The sequence below is a fragment of the Centrocercus urophasianus genome, unplaced genomic scaffold (assembly GCF_019232065.1).
Source record: "Centrocercus urophasianus isolate 14NV4802_14NV808 unplaced genomic scaffold, USGS_Curo_1.0 seq_34, whole genome shotgun sequence".
Classification (NCBI taxonomy): domain Eukaryota; kingdom Metazoa; phylum Chordata; class Aves; order Galliformes; family Phasianidae; genus Centrocercus; species Centrocercus urophasianus.
In genome coordinates, this window is record NW_024884911.1 from 5,160,257 (window position 1) to 5,179,297 (window position 19,041).

The 19,041-nt window shown below is 53.8% G+C and overlaps 1 protein-coding gene across 3 annotated transcripts in view; it reads right to left on the reverse strand.

The window, feature by feature from the left end:
* Nucleotides 1-774: 774 nt before the first annotated feature.
* Nucleotides 775-19,041, reverse strand: part of RALGDS (ral guanine nucleotide dissociation stimulator) — a 39,165-nt gene continuing 20,898 nt past the window's right edge. The window contains exons 2-18 of one of the 3 annotated variants that reach the window (XM_042830955.1): nucleotides 8,109-8,219; nucleotides 7,526-7,722; nucleotides 7,327-7,401; nucleotides 7,019-7,212; nucleotides 6,584-6,705; nucleotides 6,251-6,466; nucleotides 6,037-6,140; nucleotides 5,630-5,714; nucleotides 4,976-5,053; nucleotides 4,803-4,889; nucleotides 4,444-4,476; nucleotides 4,141-4,262; nucleotides 3,966-4,061; nucleotides 3,660-3,861; nucleotides 3,097-3,423; nucleotides 2,835-2,949; nucleotides 775-2,746 (exon numbers count right to left, since the gene is read on the reverse strand). In XM_042830955.1, coding sequence (XP_042686889.1) covers nucleotides 2,571-2,746; nucleotides 2,835-2,949; nucleotides 3,097-3,423; nucleotides 3,660-3,861; nucleotides 3,966-4,061; nucleotides 4,141-4,262; nucleotides 4,444-4,476; nucleotides 4,803-4,889; nucleotides 4,976-5,053; nucleotides 5,630-5,714; nucleotides 6,037-6,140; nucleotides 6,251-6,466; nucleotides 6,584-6,705; nucleotides 7,019-7,212; nucleotides 7,327-7,401; nucleotides 7,526-7,722; nucleotides 8,109-8,219 — 2,340 coding nt within the window. In that variant the 3' untranslated portion in view covers nucleotides 775-2,570. The remainder of the gene's footprint in view (nucleotides 2,747-2,834; nucleotides 2,950-3,096; nucleotides 3,424-3,659; nucleotides 3,862-3,965; nucleotides 4,062-4,140; nucleotides 4,263-4,443; nucleotides 4,477-4,802; nucleotides 4,890-4,975; nucleotides 5,054-5,629; nucleotides 5,715-6,036; nucleotides 6,141-6,250; nucleotides 6,467-6,583; nucleotides 6,706-7,018; nucleotides 7,213-7,326; nucleotides 7,402-7,525; nucleotides 7,723-8,108; nucleotides 8,220-19,041) is intronic. The other 2 variants (XM_042830954.1, XM_042830953.1) reach the window with 2 other exon arrangements.

Consider the following 19,041-nt stretch of genomic DNA (forward strand, 5'->3'; position numbering starts at 1 on the left):
CACCAAGAATAAACACTCTTAGAAATGCGAGGAAAACACCTGAAGCCAAACTTGTTGTCAGCAGTTAGCCTGAGGCCAGAGAAACCAGCAATCTCTTGTGTCAGGGTTTACTTATTCCCCAGCTATTTTTGAAATTCTCTCTGGGAAGAGTGCAGTTACTTGGATTCTTAATTCAGACTTAGCAGGAAATGGCACTAACAGCCCCGTCTGTGCAAGGTAGTCCTTTCATCTTCATAACACTCAGCTTTAAAGTAACCTATGTAGAGGCACAGAGAAATTCTGGTTCTTGGAGCTTCGTCCTTAATAGCTACAGCCAGAGGCACCACACCATCCAGGCAATTTCCACTGAAGTCTGTGCAATTATAAAAAATAAACATGCTGGCTGTGCTAGGAAATGAGCCCTTGAACAGTGAAGGAATGATGTCTCAAGCCAAAGCAGACTGCTATCTCCTTAACGTTGCATTTGCTCTTACAGCCGTTGCACGTGTAAAAAGAAGTAAATAGTAAACCAGATGTCACATTTATGCTACCAGAAAAGGCACCAGTCCCAGCAACACAGATTCACATGAACAGAGTTGCTTGAAATCAGGCATTGGTCCTGCAAACAAAAAAGCTTTGTTTCTTCGTTCAAGCACAAAACAAAGCTCAGCACGATTACCACACAGTAACAGGCTCAAGCACCACCTCCACGATCAGATCCATTCCCCTTTCCATAGGAGCAGGCAAGCAATTCAGGAAGGAAGACAGAACAGCCCCTGCTTTAAGGCAGGGATGTTTGAGGATCGACATTTTATTGCAAAGACTAATTACATTGCTGTATACAAGTCACACTGGGCAGTGTGCTCCTTCACTGAAGTGGTACAAAATACATATGGTACAGCCAGTCCCTCCAGTGATGCTGGGCTTCCAGGGGACACCAACAGCAGGGGAGGGAGGCAATGGGGTGGGCAGGAGCTGGCAGGCACAGAGCAGCATGGAGCCAGGGGGAAGCCCAGGGGTGCTGGCACCCAAAGGCAGGGGCCTGGCTCTGGGCAGGGTGGGAGGCAGGAGGCAGCCCCTGCGTCAGGGTGCCAAGGGCTCCCATCATGTGCAGTGTGGGCATGGTGACCCAGGTGATGCCACCCAAGAGGAAGAGGGCTGGCAGAACTAGTGCCAACCATGCTTATAAACAAGGAGCCTCACTCCACGTGGTTCTGCCACCAGTCCTGCTCCTCTGAGTGTCACTGTGCAGTGTTGCTACATCCCAGCCCCTCTCCTGGAGGCATGGAACACATTTCCCCCCCACACCCAGCAGCACAGACAGACAGGAAACAAAAGATGCGCTGAGAGGAAGTGCTCAAATGCAATGGAGCCAGCAGGTCCAGGGGCAAAAAGAAGAAAAAAAAAAGTCCCCCCTTTGGTTAGTGTTTCCTACAGTCATTAAAACAAGCTTCTCTGCCACTGCTTGAGCGACTAGTGGTAAAGAAATGAGGAAGGGAGAAGGCCAGAGGAGGCGGTGTTGTGTGAGCAGGGCAGAGCAACACTGCTGCTGTGAGTATCCCTCCCAGCAGCCTTAAATAGCAGGGGGAGAGCAGGAGAGGGACTGGGCTGCACGGCAGGGGACTCTGGGTTAGTAAAATGTACAAGTTCATCTCTTCTATTTACAACCAATAAATATTGAAAGAAAAAAAAAAAACCTTTCTTTGTTTTGTACAAAAGAAGTCTCATTGCTGCTTCTCCCATAGTCAGTGTTTGAAAAGTCAGGTTAAAGCCCAAGGTGAGTGGCACTTCCTGTGGGTCAGGCGGTGGCAGCCAGAGCACCCCAAGCTCTCTGACTCCTCGCCTGCCCACGCAGACACAAGGTCTCTATTTACACAAATCTGGACAGCAGTCTGCTCTCCTCCTCCTGGCTCGGCTGGCAGCTCTAGGGGCACTGGGGTGCACGCAAAGCTTTCCTGCCTGCAGAAGGGACACTGGCATTTGATCTTTGGTGCAGGTTTGAACGCGGGCCGGCAGCTGGACTGGGGAGAGGAGCGAGACCACGTGGAAGCTTCCAGTCATCAACAGCAGCCCTGGTCCACGAGGCACCGGCATGGGGCTGCATCCTTTCCAGCACAGCTTCTCCCAGGGCACAGACAGGCGGCGGTGGCAATGCCAGGTGATCCAGGGAAGGAGGTAAACCAGTGCCGAGAAGGGGAGCACCCATCCCAGCTCACGTGGCAGTGGCTCATGGCTGCTCCTCGCATAGGGCCCCTCCAAGCCGCCGCTCCCCGGCTCGCGCGGACACAAGGCACCTACGGCAGAGAGGTGGGCTCCTGCTCTGGGCAGGCCGGTGGCTGGACGAGTGTCGCACCGTGGAAGGTTTAAAAAGAAAAATAAAAGAGAGAGAAATTCCTCCCTGCTGCCTTCCTGTGTAGAAAAACAAAAGACCTGATTGAAACGGGAGCTTGCGCAGAGAGAGGCGGAAGGGCTGCCGGGTGCCGAAGCTCTCGGTGCGGGTGAGCATCACTCCTGGCTCTGCCAGCAGCACCAAGCCTGCCTACAGCCTGCCCCCAAGGCCCCGTTGGTGAGAGGTGGCAGTGGGGCTAAGGCTAGAAGATGCCTTTGGCGATCTTCAGGCCTTTCTGCTTCATCCTGGGCAGGGTGGAGCTGGAGCCGTGTTTGATCTTCACCCCCTTGGAGAAACCCCGCTTCTTGAGCACGAAGTCGTAGTTGGCGGCGGAGTTCATAGCATAGAAGACATTGGCGTTGTCGGGGATCTTCAGCTCTGGGAAGGGACCAAGCATGGAGTCAGCTGGGCAGTTTGTTCCCACCCAGAGCCCAGACCAGGAAGAGAATCCCACCCCCATACTCACCTCTATCCTCTGAGATGATCTGAACGAGCTCGTAGTCTTCAGGCCGGTCCCCATCCAAGTTGTGTTTGGCCATGGCCTTGCGAATAACAACCGGTGTCTTATCCTGGCTCGTCACCTATGAGCACACAGCATTGTTAACCACCATTTTGCACAAAATGGTGCAACATCCCCCACCTCCATATCCTCCCAGTGTGAGACATGCCCGCATCCAAGCGTGACGAGCCTCCAAAGCCCAAAAGTAACGCGGGTGCTGGGTGCTAACCAGGATGCTCTTGTACATGTTGCCATTGTCCACTGCCAGGCTGACGCGGATGATACAGCAGTCGTCGACCTGCTGGTTGTAAAGGGGCAGCGAGAGGGACGAGTAGCTGGAGATGCCGGAGACGGAGCGCTTGTGAGTGCGAGATGCTGTCACCGGTGTGGAGGAGACGGAGGAGGATGAGGCACTGCTGGAGCCCGAGCCAATGCCCGACGTGTCCAGGGAGGAGAGAGAGGTGGATTCCCAGAACTGGAGGGCAGGGAGGAGAGGGGATGCGGAGGACACAGTGGGTTTAGCTTCTCCATCAGCCACAGACGGGGTGTACGAGTGCTGGGGGAGGGAGGCCAGAGGGATCTCACTGCCCTGTGCCAGCAGGGGATGTACAGCTACCAGAGCTGCCAGACCCTGCTGTGCCAAGGCAAGCCCAGCTCCACCACAAAGAGCAGAGGCCTCCCTCGCTCCCCAGAAGCAGAAGCAGCCCCAGCTCCTCAGCCCCAATGCGAGGCAGGGGCCATCCCCTCTTGAGAGAAGCACCTGTTTCAGGAGCCCTACAAGCTGCCCCATACCTTCTTCTCCTGACAGTCGGGGGACTCAGGGATGAAGCTGATGTTGATCTCCTCCACATCGGAGCTGCTGGAGCCAGCAGAGGTGACGCTGACTGAGTCAGTGGCATCCCCACTGCACAGGTACTGCCCGCACTTGAGCTGGTCAAAGGACTTGGAGTGGGAGCTGCCGCTGGCACAGGGCTCAGTGCTGGCTGGCTGCCGGCTGAAGGGAGAGAGGGGAGGGTGAGGAGAGAGCGGGCCCAGGGAAGGACACGAGGTGCTGACCCTTGTCTCCAACCCGCATCCCACTGAGACAAACAGACTCACTCGCTCCATCGCTTGATGATTCCTGTGTTCTTCTTCGCCTTCAGCGTGTTGCTGGCTGACTCGGACAGTGGCTCAATCTCGCATGACAGCCCATAGCTGGGGGAGAGACAAAGGTTTCAGTGCTCTGTGCAACTTCCCAGTGCACAGGCAACAGCACAGCCCTGCTTGCACTCACCTCTCAGCCTCACTGAGCCGCTCCAGGCTGTGGAACCAGTCCACAAAATGATCCTCCTGAGTGAAGCTGTAGTTGTTGCAGGCTGACTGAAGCAGCTTGATCTGGGCGATGACTTCAAACTCCTGCAGCCAATGGAGGCAGTCAGACCCCCTCCGTCTGCAGCCCCACAGCCCTCTGCAAACAGCCCAGCCCCATGCACCAAGACTCCTAGGAAGGACCAGAATCTTCCCCCGAAGAGAGAGGCAGAGCCTGGGCTCGCACAACGCCAGCCTCCTCCCGCCACCCAGCTGTGCAAACTCTCACCTTCCTTCTCTTCTCAAAGTTGATCAGCCCTCCCTGCAAAAGAAAGAGCCGGCCATCAGTGGGAAGCGGGGACAGATTAGGACATCGTTCCGCCCCGCGCTGGCTGCCCGGCTGTTGCCGCTGCAATGCGTGCCGTGCCCGCCAGGGGGCGCTGCAAGAGCGGCCCATTGCCAGAGCCCGCCGGAGCTGCGCACGGGATGCATAGGGACAACGTCGGCTATGGGATGCACAGGGTGCAGAGTTGGCTATGGGATGCCCAAAGGGACAGCAACAGGGATCAACCCTCCACTTTGAACCGCCAGGCTCTGGGAATGTCTGGGCATGAAGGAGAAGAGGAGGATAGAGATGGAGGTACATACGTCCAGGAAATCCTTCATAGCGGTGTCGAGCATCACCAGGTCCGTGAGGAAGGTGCCGAGATAGGGAATGGTGCCCTGCATCACACCCTGGGGGACAGTGAGGGATGGCTGAGATCAGCATAGAGTTGGCAGCCACCCAGCAGGGACATGGGGACATGGGAACAACCACTCACCATCTCTCGCTGCTGCTGTTGCCGCTTCTGGGCCCTCTTTGGGTTGATTTCCAAGGTGGCAAATTTGGATGTGCCCTCCTGGATGGTGGGGAAAGACAGCATCAGCATGAGTGGGAAACATGAGCTAAAATTCACAGCCACTTTTACTGCCACAATTTCCTCATAAAGGGAATGAGAGGAAGAGAAGGAAATCTAAGCTGAGCTTTTTCAGGGCTAAACAGGGAGGAGAAGCTTAATGAATAGGAAATGCTGCTCCCATTTCCAGCTCTCTGTATAAATAGCTTTTCAATGGGCTGTTTTGTTCCTTTTTGTATTTCATGTGATCTCAGCCCCCAGTCTGGAGCTGGAAAGCTGTGAGGACACCTGGCTTCAGCCTTTCCCGAACTCCACTGCCTCACCTTAACCCAGGAGACCACTGAAGAGCTGTACTGTGCACCAGGCTGTTTACGTGCATCTGGGGAAAGGCCACCATCAGGTGCACCAGAACATATCCCATTGCTTATCTCTACCCATTCAATTGCTCTGAGATCTTCATGCAATGACAGCTTTTGGGGTGGGGAAGCAGAATGCCCAATCTGTCTGGCCCCTGGAACAACGGGGACCTTTCTGCCAGCACCAGCCAAGCTCCTTGACAGGACTACAGGTGCCCCATACCTTAATAAGCAGCTCTCGGCTCAAGGAATGGTTGTTCTCATCGGAGAAGATCTCTGAGAGCTCGTGGAAAGTGCGGAAGCTCTCCCTGTTCAGGGGAAACACAGGGAAGTCAGCAATGGTGCCACACTGGGTCCCTTCCTTGCGCACCCAAATGACCCCAGCAAAGCTCACAGCTGCAGCAGGCCTTGCTGACTGGGGTTATTCCAGGGTGTTCAGATGGAAAGGAGAAGCAGACAGTACTGCCTTTGTTTCCTCCCTCTCCTCAGATCCCTTGGCTTTTGGGCAATGCCAGAGCCGCAATGATCCCATTTACACATCTCCCATCTACACACTGAAGGGCCACAGCTCCAGCACAGCCACCCCCCAAAGACCTCCCAGCAGCCCCAGGACCCCCAGGTGCTGCTCACCGCAGGACCTCATCCCAGGTCTTCTTCAGCCGGTGCACAGCGTTGCACTGCAGAGCTGAAAGGATGGCTCTGAGCGAGGAGAAGTTCTTCAGGATGCGGCATTCCTGGGGGCAGATAAGGGGACAGCAGGGCTCGATGTTAAAAAAAAGCCAAGGGATTTGTGCACCACAAAACCCCAGCCCTGGGCAAGGCGAGTGGGGCTGCACTGTCCTACCCGAGCCACTTCGATCCACCGCTCCACCACTTTAGCCCTCTGCTGCGGCTTCAGGGTCCGATCCCCAAGACACGTGGCGATGACACAGTTGGCCACGCTATTGAACTGCGAGACCGTGGCACGGATGGTGGGTGCCAGGTGTTCTTTGCCTTTCTTGTCTCGCTGGGACCAGATGCAGCCCAAGCAGTGGTAAGGCACCACTTTCTTAAACAGTTCCTAGAAGATAAAGAGATGGGATGGGTCTCTTTGGGAAAAGATGGAGTGGGGTGCGAGGGAACAGAGTGGTTTGTGCCCAGAGCAGCAGCACTGACCCAGTGCTGAATGAGTACTCACAGCATCCATGAGTGTGAACTGTTCTGCCACCATCTCAGGGGAGAAGGAGAGGAAATCCGACTTCCCATCCCCGACGCCGTTCTCCTCCACCAGCTGGAACGTGCAGCCACCATGGTCCACAGCTGTGAAGATGGCAGAAAGCTGAGCACTGCAGTGCAGCCACAAGCAAGGAATCCCGCTGCATCCCACACCACATCCCATCCCCAGTGCTGTGCTTTCACACCTCAAGATAAGGCTCAGATAAATTAACAGGCATATTTAACCTGGTTGCAAGCATCTGCAGAGGATTAAAGGCAGATTAACTAATCCGCTTAGAAATCCCACTTCTAGTTCAGCTGGATAAGCTTCCCAGTGTACCTCCATGTCCAGCCACGTGGAGACACCTGAAGCTCCCTACAGACCCTGACATCTCCACGAGCAGGGAAACATCCCCACCTTCTGCTTCGGCCTCGCTCTGCTCCTGCTGCTGGAACTGGGCCAGAAGGATGCGGGCTCGGCGTTCCAGGTCCGAACCGGGGATGTTGTGGCGCACGTAGGAGATGAGCTGCTTGAGGCAGGCAAAGTCCGGGGGTTTGCGAAAGTCCTCTGAGTACTGGTCCAGCCAGGCGCCCAGGATGGAGGAGATGGTGCTGTGGGGAAGGGAACAGAGGAGAGAACTGGGTGGTGTCATGAGAAACACATGGGACAGCACATGCCTTCGTGAGAGCATGAAGAGCAATCACCCCCACCATGGTCAGACTTACTTCTTCAGCTCCATCCTCTCGTCCACAACGTGCCTGGCGTGGTCCCCGTTTGTCTGCACGTGCAGTTTGCCATACCTGAGGGGGTTGGAAGAAGCCCATCAGAGCTCCAAGACATGGCATAAGATGCTGGAGCTCTCCTGGCTGAGGATGTTCAGACATCAGCCACTTCTATCTGTGTTTTGGGGCACGGCCGCCTCACCTGTTGAGCAGCAGGTCCAGCACTTGCTTGGTGGTGGCAAAGGCCCGGTAAGTGCACAGGAAGATGGTGACGTAGGTGGAATCATTGCCCTTGAAGGCTGAAACCAGGTACTCCACCAGCTTCTCCAAGGTCCCAGCTTTTATCGTCCGCACCTTACACGTCTCATAGAGGTTTAAGGCCGATTCATTCTCAAACTGCTGGGACATGAGCAGAAGTCAGCAGGCTGGATGAAGATGGATATAAACAAGTTCACAGTGGTCCCATCACCTCGACAAGCATCATATGGATCTTGGATGGGTCTTCCTGCAGTGATGGGACCTCATGTGATGGGGCTGGGGAGAGGGAAGGTCGTCTTGGGCACCAAGTGGCCAGCAACCCAACTGAGAAGACCTGAGCATCTGGCAAGCCCCAGAAAAGACCTCAGGGTTGCCCAGATAAATACATGATTTTCAGATTATGCTTGGAAGGAGCTCCCAGAACATGAGCACATGGGGACACCCAAAGAGGGCAGGATGTAGCCTAGTAAAGACCCTGCTGAGCCCTGACATCAGGTCATCCTCTTGGGCAGAAAAACCCCACTTACCCCCAGCCACCGCTGCCCCTTGTTGGCTGTGTGATGGAGCTGCACTTTGCGCAGTGATATGCTGTAGATTACACCATCCTCCAGCTCTTCTCCAATCTCCTGTGTGGAGCTCTGCATGGGATGAGATACACCATGAGATAAGGAGGCTAACACATGGCACAGATGCTCACCCAAGTCTGGATGGGGTATCCCAAATCCATTCAGAAGCACAGAGCAGGCAGAACCAGCCCTCTGGGGCAGGTGAACCCAGTACCCACCAACACCCAAGCAGAGCCAAGACTCTGCATACCCACACCCCAGCTATCCTCCTCCCTGTGCCTTTATGGGACATAAGGTGACACTGCTGCTGGCTATGACCAAAATGTGGGTAATCTGCCCCAGCTTCATCTGAGCATCTCAAGCACTCAAAGTCTCATAGTAAATAACAACTGGGGAATGAAGCTGTCCATGAGCATTGGGCAGTGTTGGCTAAGCATGCTGGGCAGAAAGTCAAGGGGAAGCTTGAATCATAGAGTAGAGTAGAGTAGAATGGGTTGGGTTGGAAGGGCCCTAAAAGATCATCCAGTTCCAACCCTTATGGCTCAGGCAGAGTCGCCAACCACTAAGTCAGGCACCAAATCAGGCTGCTGAGATCCCAATTCAACCTGGCCTTGAACATCTCCAGGGATGGGGTGTCCTCAAATTCTCTGGGCAGCCTGAATTGGGGGAAAAACTTCACAAAGCAGCAGCAGGGTGCCCTTGGGGACAAATGAACAGGTGGTTGTACCCAGGGCCATTGCCAGACCCAGCCACGAGGCTTATGTTTCTGTTCTGGGGTTGCAAAAACCACCTCAGATTCAGTTTGGCCCCTCTCCCACCACACTCTGCTGAGTCAGCATCTCTTCTAAGAGGATTTCTGCAGATCCCTCTGCACTCTCAAGGGATTTCCCCCTCCCCCCAGCCCCCACAGCATTTGGGACATCGCATGTGGCAAAACCCACTGCCCAGCAGATGGGGAGAACTCCTGCAAGCAGTAAGGGGGTTAGCAGGGGAAGGCAGCCACACGCTGGGTGCAGCACACTGCCAACCCACAGCCAATGCCAGCCTGCAGCTTTCCCTGCACTTTGCAGAGCATGAAAAACCCCTGAGAAACGGCAACTGCTCAGAGCTTGCTGAGGATTAAGGCTGCCCCATCCCACACTGCTCCCAGTGGCGGCCCCAGTGCTTCACAGAATCACAGCACAGGAAAAGATGGTGAAGATCATCCAGTCCAACCCACCACCATGCCCACTAAGCCACATCCCTCCCATGTCCTTCCCATGAAGCCACACCATGGCTGAAGCTGAGCACTGCGAATCAGCATGCAGCAGGAACAGCCCAGCTCCTTGCAAAACATCCTCCTCCCAATTCTCTGCCTGTGGATGTGAGGACCGTGGGTCCAGGAGATGCTGAGCAGAAAGTTCCAAACAAAACTTGAGCGGAGGTTTGGCCAGGCCATTGGAAAGCCCAGACACAAAGAATCACAAAAAACAGATGCTCGTCGAGGTGCAGTTAAATTAGTTAAGAAATCAAATCATGTGAGAGGACAAAATGTCCCAAGATCAATGCATGAATCATTGGCAGCTGCTGTGCAACTACAGTGGAAAATATTGCCACAACTGCGAGGGCTTCCACTCTTGTATTTCACATCACGTGCTGAAAGCGCACCCAATTTTGATGTGTGTAGAGGCAAATTTCATTTCCTTCTTATATCCAAGGCTGTCAGATTCATTCATTTTTTGTTTGCTGACTCGTGTGATATCCCCCAAAGTTCCCCCTTTGCAAACCACACGCTCAGCACGTGGCTCCCAGCGGTCTCCAGTTTGGCTCACACCAAGAGCCGGGCGAGCTGCTACACTGCCACATTCTAAAATTTGGTTATTTATATTCTGTGTGAGCTTCCTCTTTCCTACCACTCTTTCTCCAAGATGCTGATTGTGCATTCTGCACGTGTTCGTTAAAAACCAACGAAGCAAAAAGCAGCAGCAGGGCCCAGGCTGTGCAGCACACCTCAGCACCCGCACCGAGTGTGCATCTCTGCTTGGTGGGACCTGGCCTCTGGGCACCAAAAGCAAACCCTCCTTCATCAGCAGCTCCACCTGTAGCACACAGCAGAGATATGGGTAAACAGCCCCTTCCACTGATGGTTATATTTGTGCCTTCCACCGCAGTCATACAGGAGGGGCTCAGCACAGCATTAAATGAGATCCAAAGCACAAAAAAAAATGGGAACGCAGCAAAAACGATCGCTTGGCCACCATGTCTGCAGCTCAGCAGTCCTGAACCTCCAGCCACTCCAATGGAGGCAGCACAAGAAAACCCCACTCTTGTTTAACCTGGGGTCTTCTTGGGGGGGGGAGGGAAATCGGGCACACGGTTCTGCACGGAACCGGAGACTTTTGCAAAAGCCATAAGTGAACGCTGTGGGAGTTCACCCCCTGAAATACGAACTGGCGGCAGCACCAGATGGCCCGCCTGCTTTTCCAGCTCCTCGGAGCCGCGTTTCGCCCTGGGCTGTGTGAGCAATGCTGAGCTCTGGCCCTCGGTTCAAAGCCGTGCTGACTACAGCGGGGAGGAATTCCTGCTCCGTGCAATAAACTCTTCTGCTCTCGGGCGCGTGTTCTGGTACACAGCGCGGCGCTGAGCCCACGTCTGCACACGGGGCTTTAATAACGAGCAAGAGGATTCAGGCAAGGTTTGAGAGCCTGGAGGAAGGGCTGCGGTGCAAGGAACAAGGCATGGAGCAGCAGGAGTTTGCCTGAATCGGCACAATGGGGGGAAACGCCAAACCTGAACAGCAAAGAAAACACTGGCTAGGAAACTGTTTTGGAAAGCCTTGGAGATGAGTCACGGGGGTGGTTTTGGTAAGATAGGAGTGCAGTGCAGGATTAAGTGAGAGCATGACAACGCTCCTGTGCATGGCACACCATTACCCCACAATTACCAGGTCTTAAGAGCTCCGCTCCCACGTGGCCCTGGGTAAGCGTGCTGGCTTCCAAAGACACAAAATAATGAACTGTTAGTGGAAAAAGGTATTCATTTCAGCACACGTGGAAGAGACAAAACTGCTTAAAGCGCTTTCACTGATGCTCCCTGAGCAACAGCTGGTTGAAAGCTCAGATGGCTGCCTTGCTCGGCTTCCTTTCGGCTCTGCAACACAGAACTTGAGTTCTATAGGTGGGCACAGTGCAGCACAGACCCGTCCGTGGCACATCCCCGACTCAGCAGAGAATTGCTTGAGCTGGAGTTCCCCACTGAAGCTCTGCATTTGCACAGGTTCAAAAGCCAGATGAAAGCCAAAATTGGGGGTTGGACTTCGCAGCCTCCAGTCCCTTCTTGTAATAACGCCTTCCACCAGCAATGGGAAATTGGCTCTTTCAGACAGAAAAGAAACCAAGGACATACCCTCGTGGTTTCCAACAGCTCTGAGTTAACTTTCATTTCATCCCCAGAAACAGATCCTGACCCCACGCAATGCACAGCAACAACTTTGGGGCCTCTTATGTAAAGCGAAACGGACGGCATTATGTAAAGGAAACTGGAAACAAAAAGCCACCCCCATCTAGTGAAAGGAAAACAACTTCAGTTCCGCGAACCACAGAGAGACCACAAAAGCAGAAGCACCCCCCATCCTGCCCACACAAAACGCAAGCAGCACAACACCCTTCCTCATGGGGACTTCCAGTGCAAAATCCCGGCAGATGTTGTCCCCTCCATGGCAGGTTGGGATCATCCCATCTGCTCCTCAGCCATTTCCTTTCCCTGGCCACGTTCAGGAAGCCCACAGAGCTGGTGGGTGATGATGTGATTTGCAGAAAGGTGCCTAGTGCTGCAGTATCCACAGCTGCCAACACCATCACTGTGCTATGCTGGGTATCGAGGCTTTCCATCAGACCTTGGCAGGTCAATCTCAGGCTGTGTCCCTTTTCCCTTGTGCTGTGCTGCATTGCTCCAGTGGAGCTCAAATCCCTGCCCCACACAGTGCTGCAGCACCGGGGTGATGGGCAGACAGACGGATGTGTTTTCTTCCTTGACTTTTTGACGTTCTCCGCCTTCCTTCCTGCCTGCTCCGAGCCACTTCAGACCAGGAACGGATCCAACATAAAATAACAACAAAGGGGGAAACAGGAAAAGAACAGAAAAAGGGCCAGAAGCGAAGCTTCAGCCGGCTGTGAAAAGGGACTGTTTTTGCCAGGACACCCGGACAGCAGCGACAGCTGGGGGGCTGTTCTCACCCATCAGCTGCTTGGCACTGCAGCCCAGGCTCCCTGACACGCACAGCTCCAGGAGTTGAAGCAGGAGAAGCTGCAATGGGGAGCAGCTATGCATCCCAAAGCAGCTGGGTGGGCAGAAGGAGGGCATCCGCAGCCACCCCAATTTGCCTGTCAGGAGGGTTTGACCTCTCTTCCATTGGGGTCTGCCCAAGCCTGGTAGCAGGTCACATGGAACAGAATCACAGAATCATTAGGGTTGGAAAAAACCACTAAGATCACCGAGTCCAACTCCAACCCATCCCCAACTGCCACATCTAATCCCACTTGCCGTGCTGGTGTCGATAACCCAGCATGGCTGCAGAGAATACTCAAAGGCAGCTGCCTCCGCCTGCCTGGTTTAGGAAGAAGAGAAAGGAGGATCTGGTACAAAGGCATCTTGTGACTCGTACGCAGTGAGTCAGTGGCTGGAGAGAGGATTAGAAGCTCAGCACTCAAGTCCAGAAACGAGACAGAGCAGATATGCAGAATTCCTCCTTCATTTGCATTTGTTTTGTTTTCAAAGAAAACTGTGAGCCTTCCCACATGTCAGAACTTCGCTCTTTTTATGGTCTGGAAATTAAGAGTCAAAAGCTGGGTAAAAATGCTGCATGCCCACTCCATCCCCAGCAACCTCGAGGGGATCGGCCATGGGGACAACAGCTCCATCTGCCACCCGTGGTGTCCACGTAACCCCACGCTTCCTACACAGGGACGTGCTGAAGCACAGCAGCAAACTGACTGCAGCAGGTTTTGCTTCCTCTCTACGTCCACGGAAACAGCATCCAGCCGACACAGCACTTCCAGCTCTTGCTCCACTTTGCTTTGCTGTGAGTTCGTGAGCGCTCCGGCGTGCGCTCCTGCAGCATCCCAGCTCAGCACCAACACCCACAAGGCTGGGGCTGAATCCAAGGGACACAGCTGGGGCTGTGCTGGGAGAGCAATGGCTGTGAAAGCGTCTGGAGCCCACAGGGTAATTGCTGGAAGTGAAACCAGCACTGTGTGACTGGTGGATAAAATATTAATGTGTAGCACTCTGTAAGAGTAAGCACAGCTCGAGTGGCTCGCAGCAAGCTGGGAACAACGGTCTGTGTTTCACTAAGAGGGAACGGAGGAATTTGGAAGGAACTCGCAGAAACAAGGTCAAAAAGTGAAATGCATTTTTTGTTTAAGCCCCACGCAGTGCGAGAGCCCTGCAATGCCTTGTTTGAATGTAAAGAGAAACAGGCGTGTGCCCCAGGCAGGCCCAAGCCTACGGGGTTTCATGCCACCCTGCTGACCCTGATGCTGAAACGTGCCCCTTTTTGCACCACCTGCATCCCAAAGGTGTTTGCAAACGGTCAGCATGCAGAGCCCACTGACCTCACTTGGGATGTGCCTCACTGAATTCTGAGTTATGTTATCCCATGTGTTTCTGATTACAGGACCAGCACAGGGCACAGATCTCTTAGTGGTCTCAATTCCAGCACAATGCCTGTCTCTGGCCTATATCAACACTTACAAACAAGACAGTTCACCTACCCCAAATCTCTGCATTCCCAGAGACACAAAGCCACAAACACATATCCTCCCGCTCTTGGTTTGCAGCCTGTGTCCCTGTCTAGACAGCCAAAAATTTAATTTTAAGCAATATCAGCTGCTCCAAAACCAGGTTCCAATGCCAAATCTCCCCTCAGCCCTACCACATGGGTGACCCACATGGAGGCAGCGTGCACACCTAGAGGAGATGGCTGAGCTTTGCCATTCCCAAGCAGGCCAGATAACTCCCACATAGCTGTGCACCAACTCAATGGCTGCGGCTTGCAAAGAGAAAAACAGAGCTCTGCAGTTCCATCATTTCTAAGGCGTGCAGATTGGGATGGACAATCTGGAGGCTATCCAAGAACCACAGCCCTGTCTAGAGACTGAAACACGAGCACAGCCAATGAGCCCAGATCATCCCATGCCCAAAATCCCAGAGGAGGAAGAGAAGGAAGATGCCGCTGGGCTCCCACCCTGCAAAGGGCACAACTTTGGGCTCTCTCCCAGTCCAACTCAATGCTGCCACTGTGCGTGCGTGTCCACGGCGGGCTGACCCAGTAAACAGCTGAAGCAGAGAAAATGCATGAACAAACCAGGGCAGGGAGGCAGGGCGAGGGGCTGCCGGCAATAGGCATAAAAGCAGCGCTTTGTTTGCCGGCCGTGCCCCCAGCTCCCACCCTGCAGTGTGACGTCGCAGCCTCCATTTGCTGCGCAGCCGCAGGCTGACCCCGACTGCTCCCAGCCTCCCTCCGACCCATGGATGCCCAGCCACAGTTCCCCTGTGCTCGGGGGGGAGCTGAACAGGGGATGTTTTCACTTTGCACGTTTTCCCTTTGCGCCTTTTCCCCTCTGCGCCTTTTCCTTTCGCACATTTTCCCTCTGCGTGGTTCCCTGCGGCAGCTTTGCTGCTTTGTAGGAAGATGGAAGGGGGAAGAACAACACTTTTGCCTTGTAATCAAGGAACTCTCAGCTTCAGAGCATTACTTAACTAAGTGTCAATGAGCAGGAGGTGCTACATAAGCAGGTATAGAGGCAGGAGTCAACATGCCGGCACCTGGGGGGCCTGCAGTCAGGATGCAAAGTCAACTACATGGTCTGATTTCCACAGCTGAAGCCACTGAGGGTTTAATTTTAATTGGCACCTTTGGAGAGAAAACAACTGGAGAAAAAAAAAAAAAAAAAAAAAAATCAAGCTGTTGTCAAGTGCCTGAACTTGCACTTTGGAGCCCTGCCCTGAGAAATGGGTGTGTGTGCATCCCAGGGGAGGAAGGGGGTGCCCAGGGAGGGTGAACCCCCTCAGCCCCAACTCTCTCCCCCAGTTCCCAGCAGAATCCCAGCCCTATTCCTTCAGCTGCCCCTGTCTGAGCAGCCGCCACAGCGACCTGCAGCAAACCCTGCTGTCAGAGTTCCCCAAAACCTGGAGGTGGAGAGCAGGCAGCTTCATGCAGCCCTCCCCTTCAAAGTGGAAATACAAATCTGATGTGGGACAGTAGGGGTACTCCAGCTCCTTCCATATAAAGCTCCTACCATGGCCCTGGCCTAAGAGGGGTCAACCCTCCAAACACTCCCACCCCTTTAGAGCCAAGCTTTGCAGGAGAATGAGCAGGATGAGGAGGGAGGGGGTGTGTGGGACACCCCCCAAGGAATACCCTAGGCAGTGGGGTGATGCTCTAAGTCACAGCAGAGCTGCAGGAGCGCAGGCTGTTCTGCTGCCAGCTCCCACTGCTGCAACTGGGATGTCATGTAGCAACCTGTGTCATCCAGACCATCAGAACATCACCCCTGGGACCCCCATAACAAAGCCACACACGTCCCTCAGCAGCCCCAATGCACACAGCCACCCACAGAGCTTTTTATGCAACATCTTCCACCGAAACCCTATTTTTTTTTTTGGCCCAGGCTGGAAGGTGAGGTTTGTGATCCAAACCAACCATGTGCAGCATCCCCAGAGCTCCCCGCAGATAAGTGCTGCCCCTGGCAGCCCCCTGCCATGCTCTGCCCAGCGTGGCCTCCTGAGCTGAGCTGTGACTCCAAAACAGCCCCAACCAAAGCCACATCATTTCACAAACCAAAACATCGACTTCAGAGGCAAGGCGGGCAAGGGCTCTCAGCTGTAGGGTCACCATGGAGACACGACCGCTGCAAAGAGCAGGGAAATGCCTCGTGGTTTTGCTCCCTACATGAAAAGCAGCTCTGGTAAGATGGGTAGCAAGCCCTTTAAAGCCAGGTCTGCACGCAGGCACTCAGCTCAGCTGCTCGTTGTTGAAGTGTGGTTAGCAGAAAGAAAAGCCACGCTAAAAATAAGGCCTCAGCATTCCAGATTCCGATGACTTTCCTCCCCAGTCTGCGCCATGTGTGAGCCAAAACAACTCTTTTCCTTCACCGCCAGCCCTGGGAAACACCTCAGCCACTTCCATCCTACCTCTGCCATCCCAGCACAGATCCCATCCACATCCCAGTGGCATAACAGGAGCAAATTCCCTACTGACCATAAGACATACCAAGCACTCTGGTTATCTGATAACAAAAGTGCTGTGCTGTATGAATCCGTACCAATGAATGTAGCTATTGGCTGTAAGGGATTGTCTGCAAAACGCCATAAGCACCAAACAAACCAAACCCCATTAGGAGGCGCAGTGATTTTTGTGCTGCAGTCACTGCTTCATCATAGTATCATTAAGGTTGGAAAGGACCACTGAGATCATCAAGTCCAGTCATCAACCCATCACCACCATGCCCACTACTGCCTCAAAGGAGAGCGGCACTGACCCCAACCCCAACCCCAACGCCACTCTGCCCCATCCACACTCCTGTCCCTCACTTCCCCTCCTAGAGCCAATCCCCAGGGAGCAGCCACATTGCTCCCAGGGCTCCAGGCTTCCCTCTCTTAATGGCTCATGTGCAAAGCCAAACACAACAGTACTGCAGAGCATTGGAGCTGATGTGATGAGTGGCTCAGTCCCTGTGCTGGGACAGGAACAAGACAAACTCCAGCAATTCCAGGAGCCCTATTTGAGATAGGACAAGGATGCTGCCAATAGGTCTACGCACTGCACAGGAACAGTAGAGGATAAAAAATCAGTGCATGGATCCCGCTGCAGCCAGCTCAGAGTCCAAATCCTGCTCCTTGGAAATGGCATTCCCTCCCCCTTTTTGCTGGTCTGTGGGAGATAGAGAAATATTTGAGAACTGAAACAGCCTGGCTGCAAGTATGCATTCAAGTAAAAGGAACACAACTTGAAAAATTGCCACTCAGGCAGCTCTGGAGATAACAGTACTGGGGAAAAGCACAAGCAGGGAATGCCCAGCCCTTACGTGTGGTCTGGAGTGACCTAAATATGTGCTCCTGCAATTACACATCCCTGGGGGGGATGTGATGGCTGGCAATTAGAGGCAGAAGGGTGATGGAGCCCATCCTATGGCCAGACCAACTCACTCCAGCCCAAACTGGGGTGGATTGCAGCTGGGACCCCAGCAGTGAAACAGAAGGGCTGGACAAGCAGTACAACCCCAGAACTCTGCAGTCATTTTGCTCTTTTCCTACAGAATCTGAGCTCATTCCACACCCATATGTGAGCACAAGAAAGCTTAGGAATCCTCCAAGTTCACATTTAGTTGCTCTGCCTGGGAACCCCTTGTCCATAGCTAGAAAACAAATGGCCATAGGAGAGCCATAGTAAGATCATGGGGCCCTGGAGCAGCACAAGTGGAGACTGTAGGGCCAGAGAGGGCTAAACAAGATTTCAGTTTCCAGGGCTGCTAATCTGGGATTACAAACCTGCTAAAACCTCGTTCAGATCCCAGTCCCGGAGGGTTTCCTGCCCTATGGAAACAGGGTATGCAACACAACCCTTATCCAAACACATGGTGAAGCTCTCTCCAGCTTCTCTTAGTGATATCAAACAATCATCAGAAACTCCTCCCACCTCCTCGCTCCCTTCCTGCACTCCCATCTCAGCCAGCTCCCTGCTCACCCAACCCTTCTGGCCGGGAGCCACAAGCAGGTCCCTCTCCAGAAGCACTGACAGATGATGTCCATCCTGCAGATTGCACAGGGGATATCGGGTGGTGCCTCGGGGAGGGACACGGGCTGTGAGAAAAGGATCCTCTTCCATTGGAAGTGGAAAGAAAATGGCTTTTAAGTGAGATCTTCACCCCTCCTTCCCTGCTGTAAAGCACCAGCACTGACCTCCGAGGCATCTGGGCTGAGCAATTCAAGTTTTCGAGGATGTGTTTAGCAACTGAGAAATCTCCCAATTGTTCAGAAAACAAACAGAGCCAAAATAACAACAATCCAAGAGTTTTCAATAGCCCTCACCACTCACAGGGAGGTTGGGCAGTGCCAGCCCCAGTCTGTGTTTGGAGCATGGAGCAGGAGGGCCCCCACACTCATAGCACTGATTTGGGCAGGACTGCAAGCAGGAAAGTCCAAGTAAAAGGCAAGCAAAGCAGCACTGGAGATCATTGGTTTAAAAACTGCCATTCCCCACGGCTAAAACCAGCTCAAGAGCCCTCGGACCTCCGAGCAATACAGGATGGGGAGGATTTGAATAATCCATCTTCTCCTCCCCAGATCCATCTTGCAGAGTAACCTCACCCGAGCCTTATAGCCAGGCTGCTGCCAGCACATTTGCCACAACAACTCTATTTAATTTTTGTCCCCTTTCAGCGTGCCTTTCCCCAGCTGTGTGCTGCAGTGACAGCAAGCCAATCCTGCTGCATGCAGTCAGCGCTGCATCCCACTTCAGGATGTGCTTTTTGGGGCTGCTCTGCCCTCACACAGCCACATCATGGCCCAGAGCAGACATCTCCAGGACATGGCCAATGGGCATGAACGGCGGGGATGGTTTGATGGTTGGACTTGATGATCTTAGAATAGCTGGGGCCATGCAATGCTGCTCCTCAGCCTCTTAACTTTGTTTTGCAGCCCCGGGGTTGCCTCCTGTGGGGTGCACAGGGTGGCTGACCCCAAGGGGAGAAGCACAGGAGCCCCCATTCTGCCCCCTCCCTGCTCCTCCTGCATCCCTGCCAGCACCGCGGCCCCGTGCAGCCTCCCGGAGAGCAGCAGGCCGCAGGGGCTGGACTTCCTGCCAGACATAACATGAACCAGATGATGTGCTGTGAACAATGTCAGCACACCCACC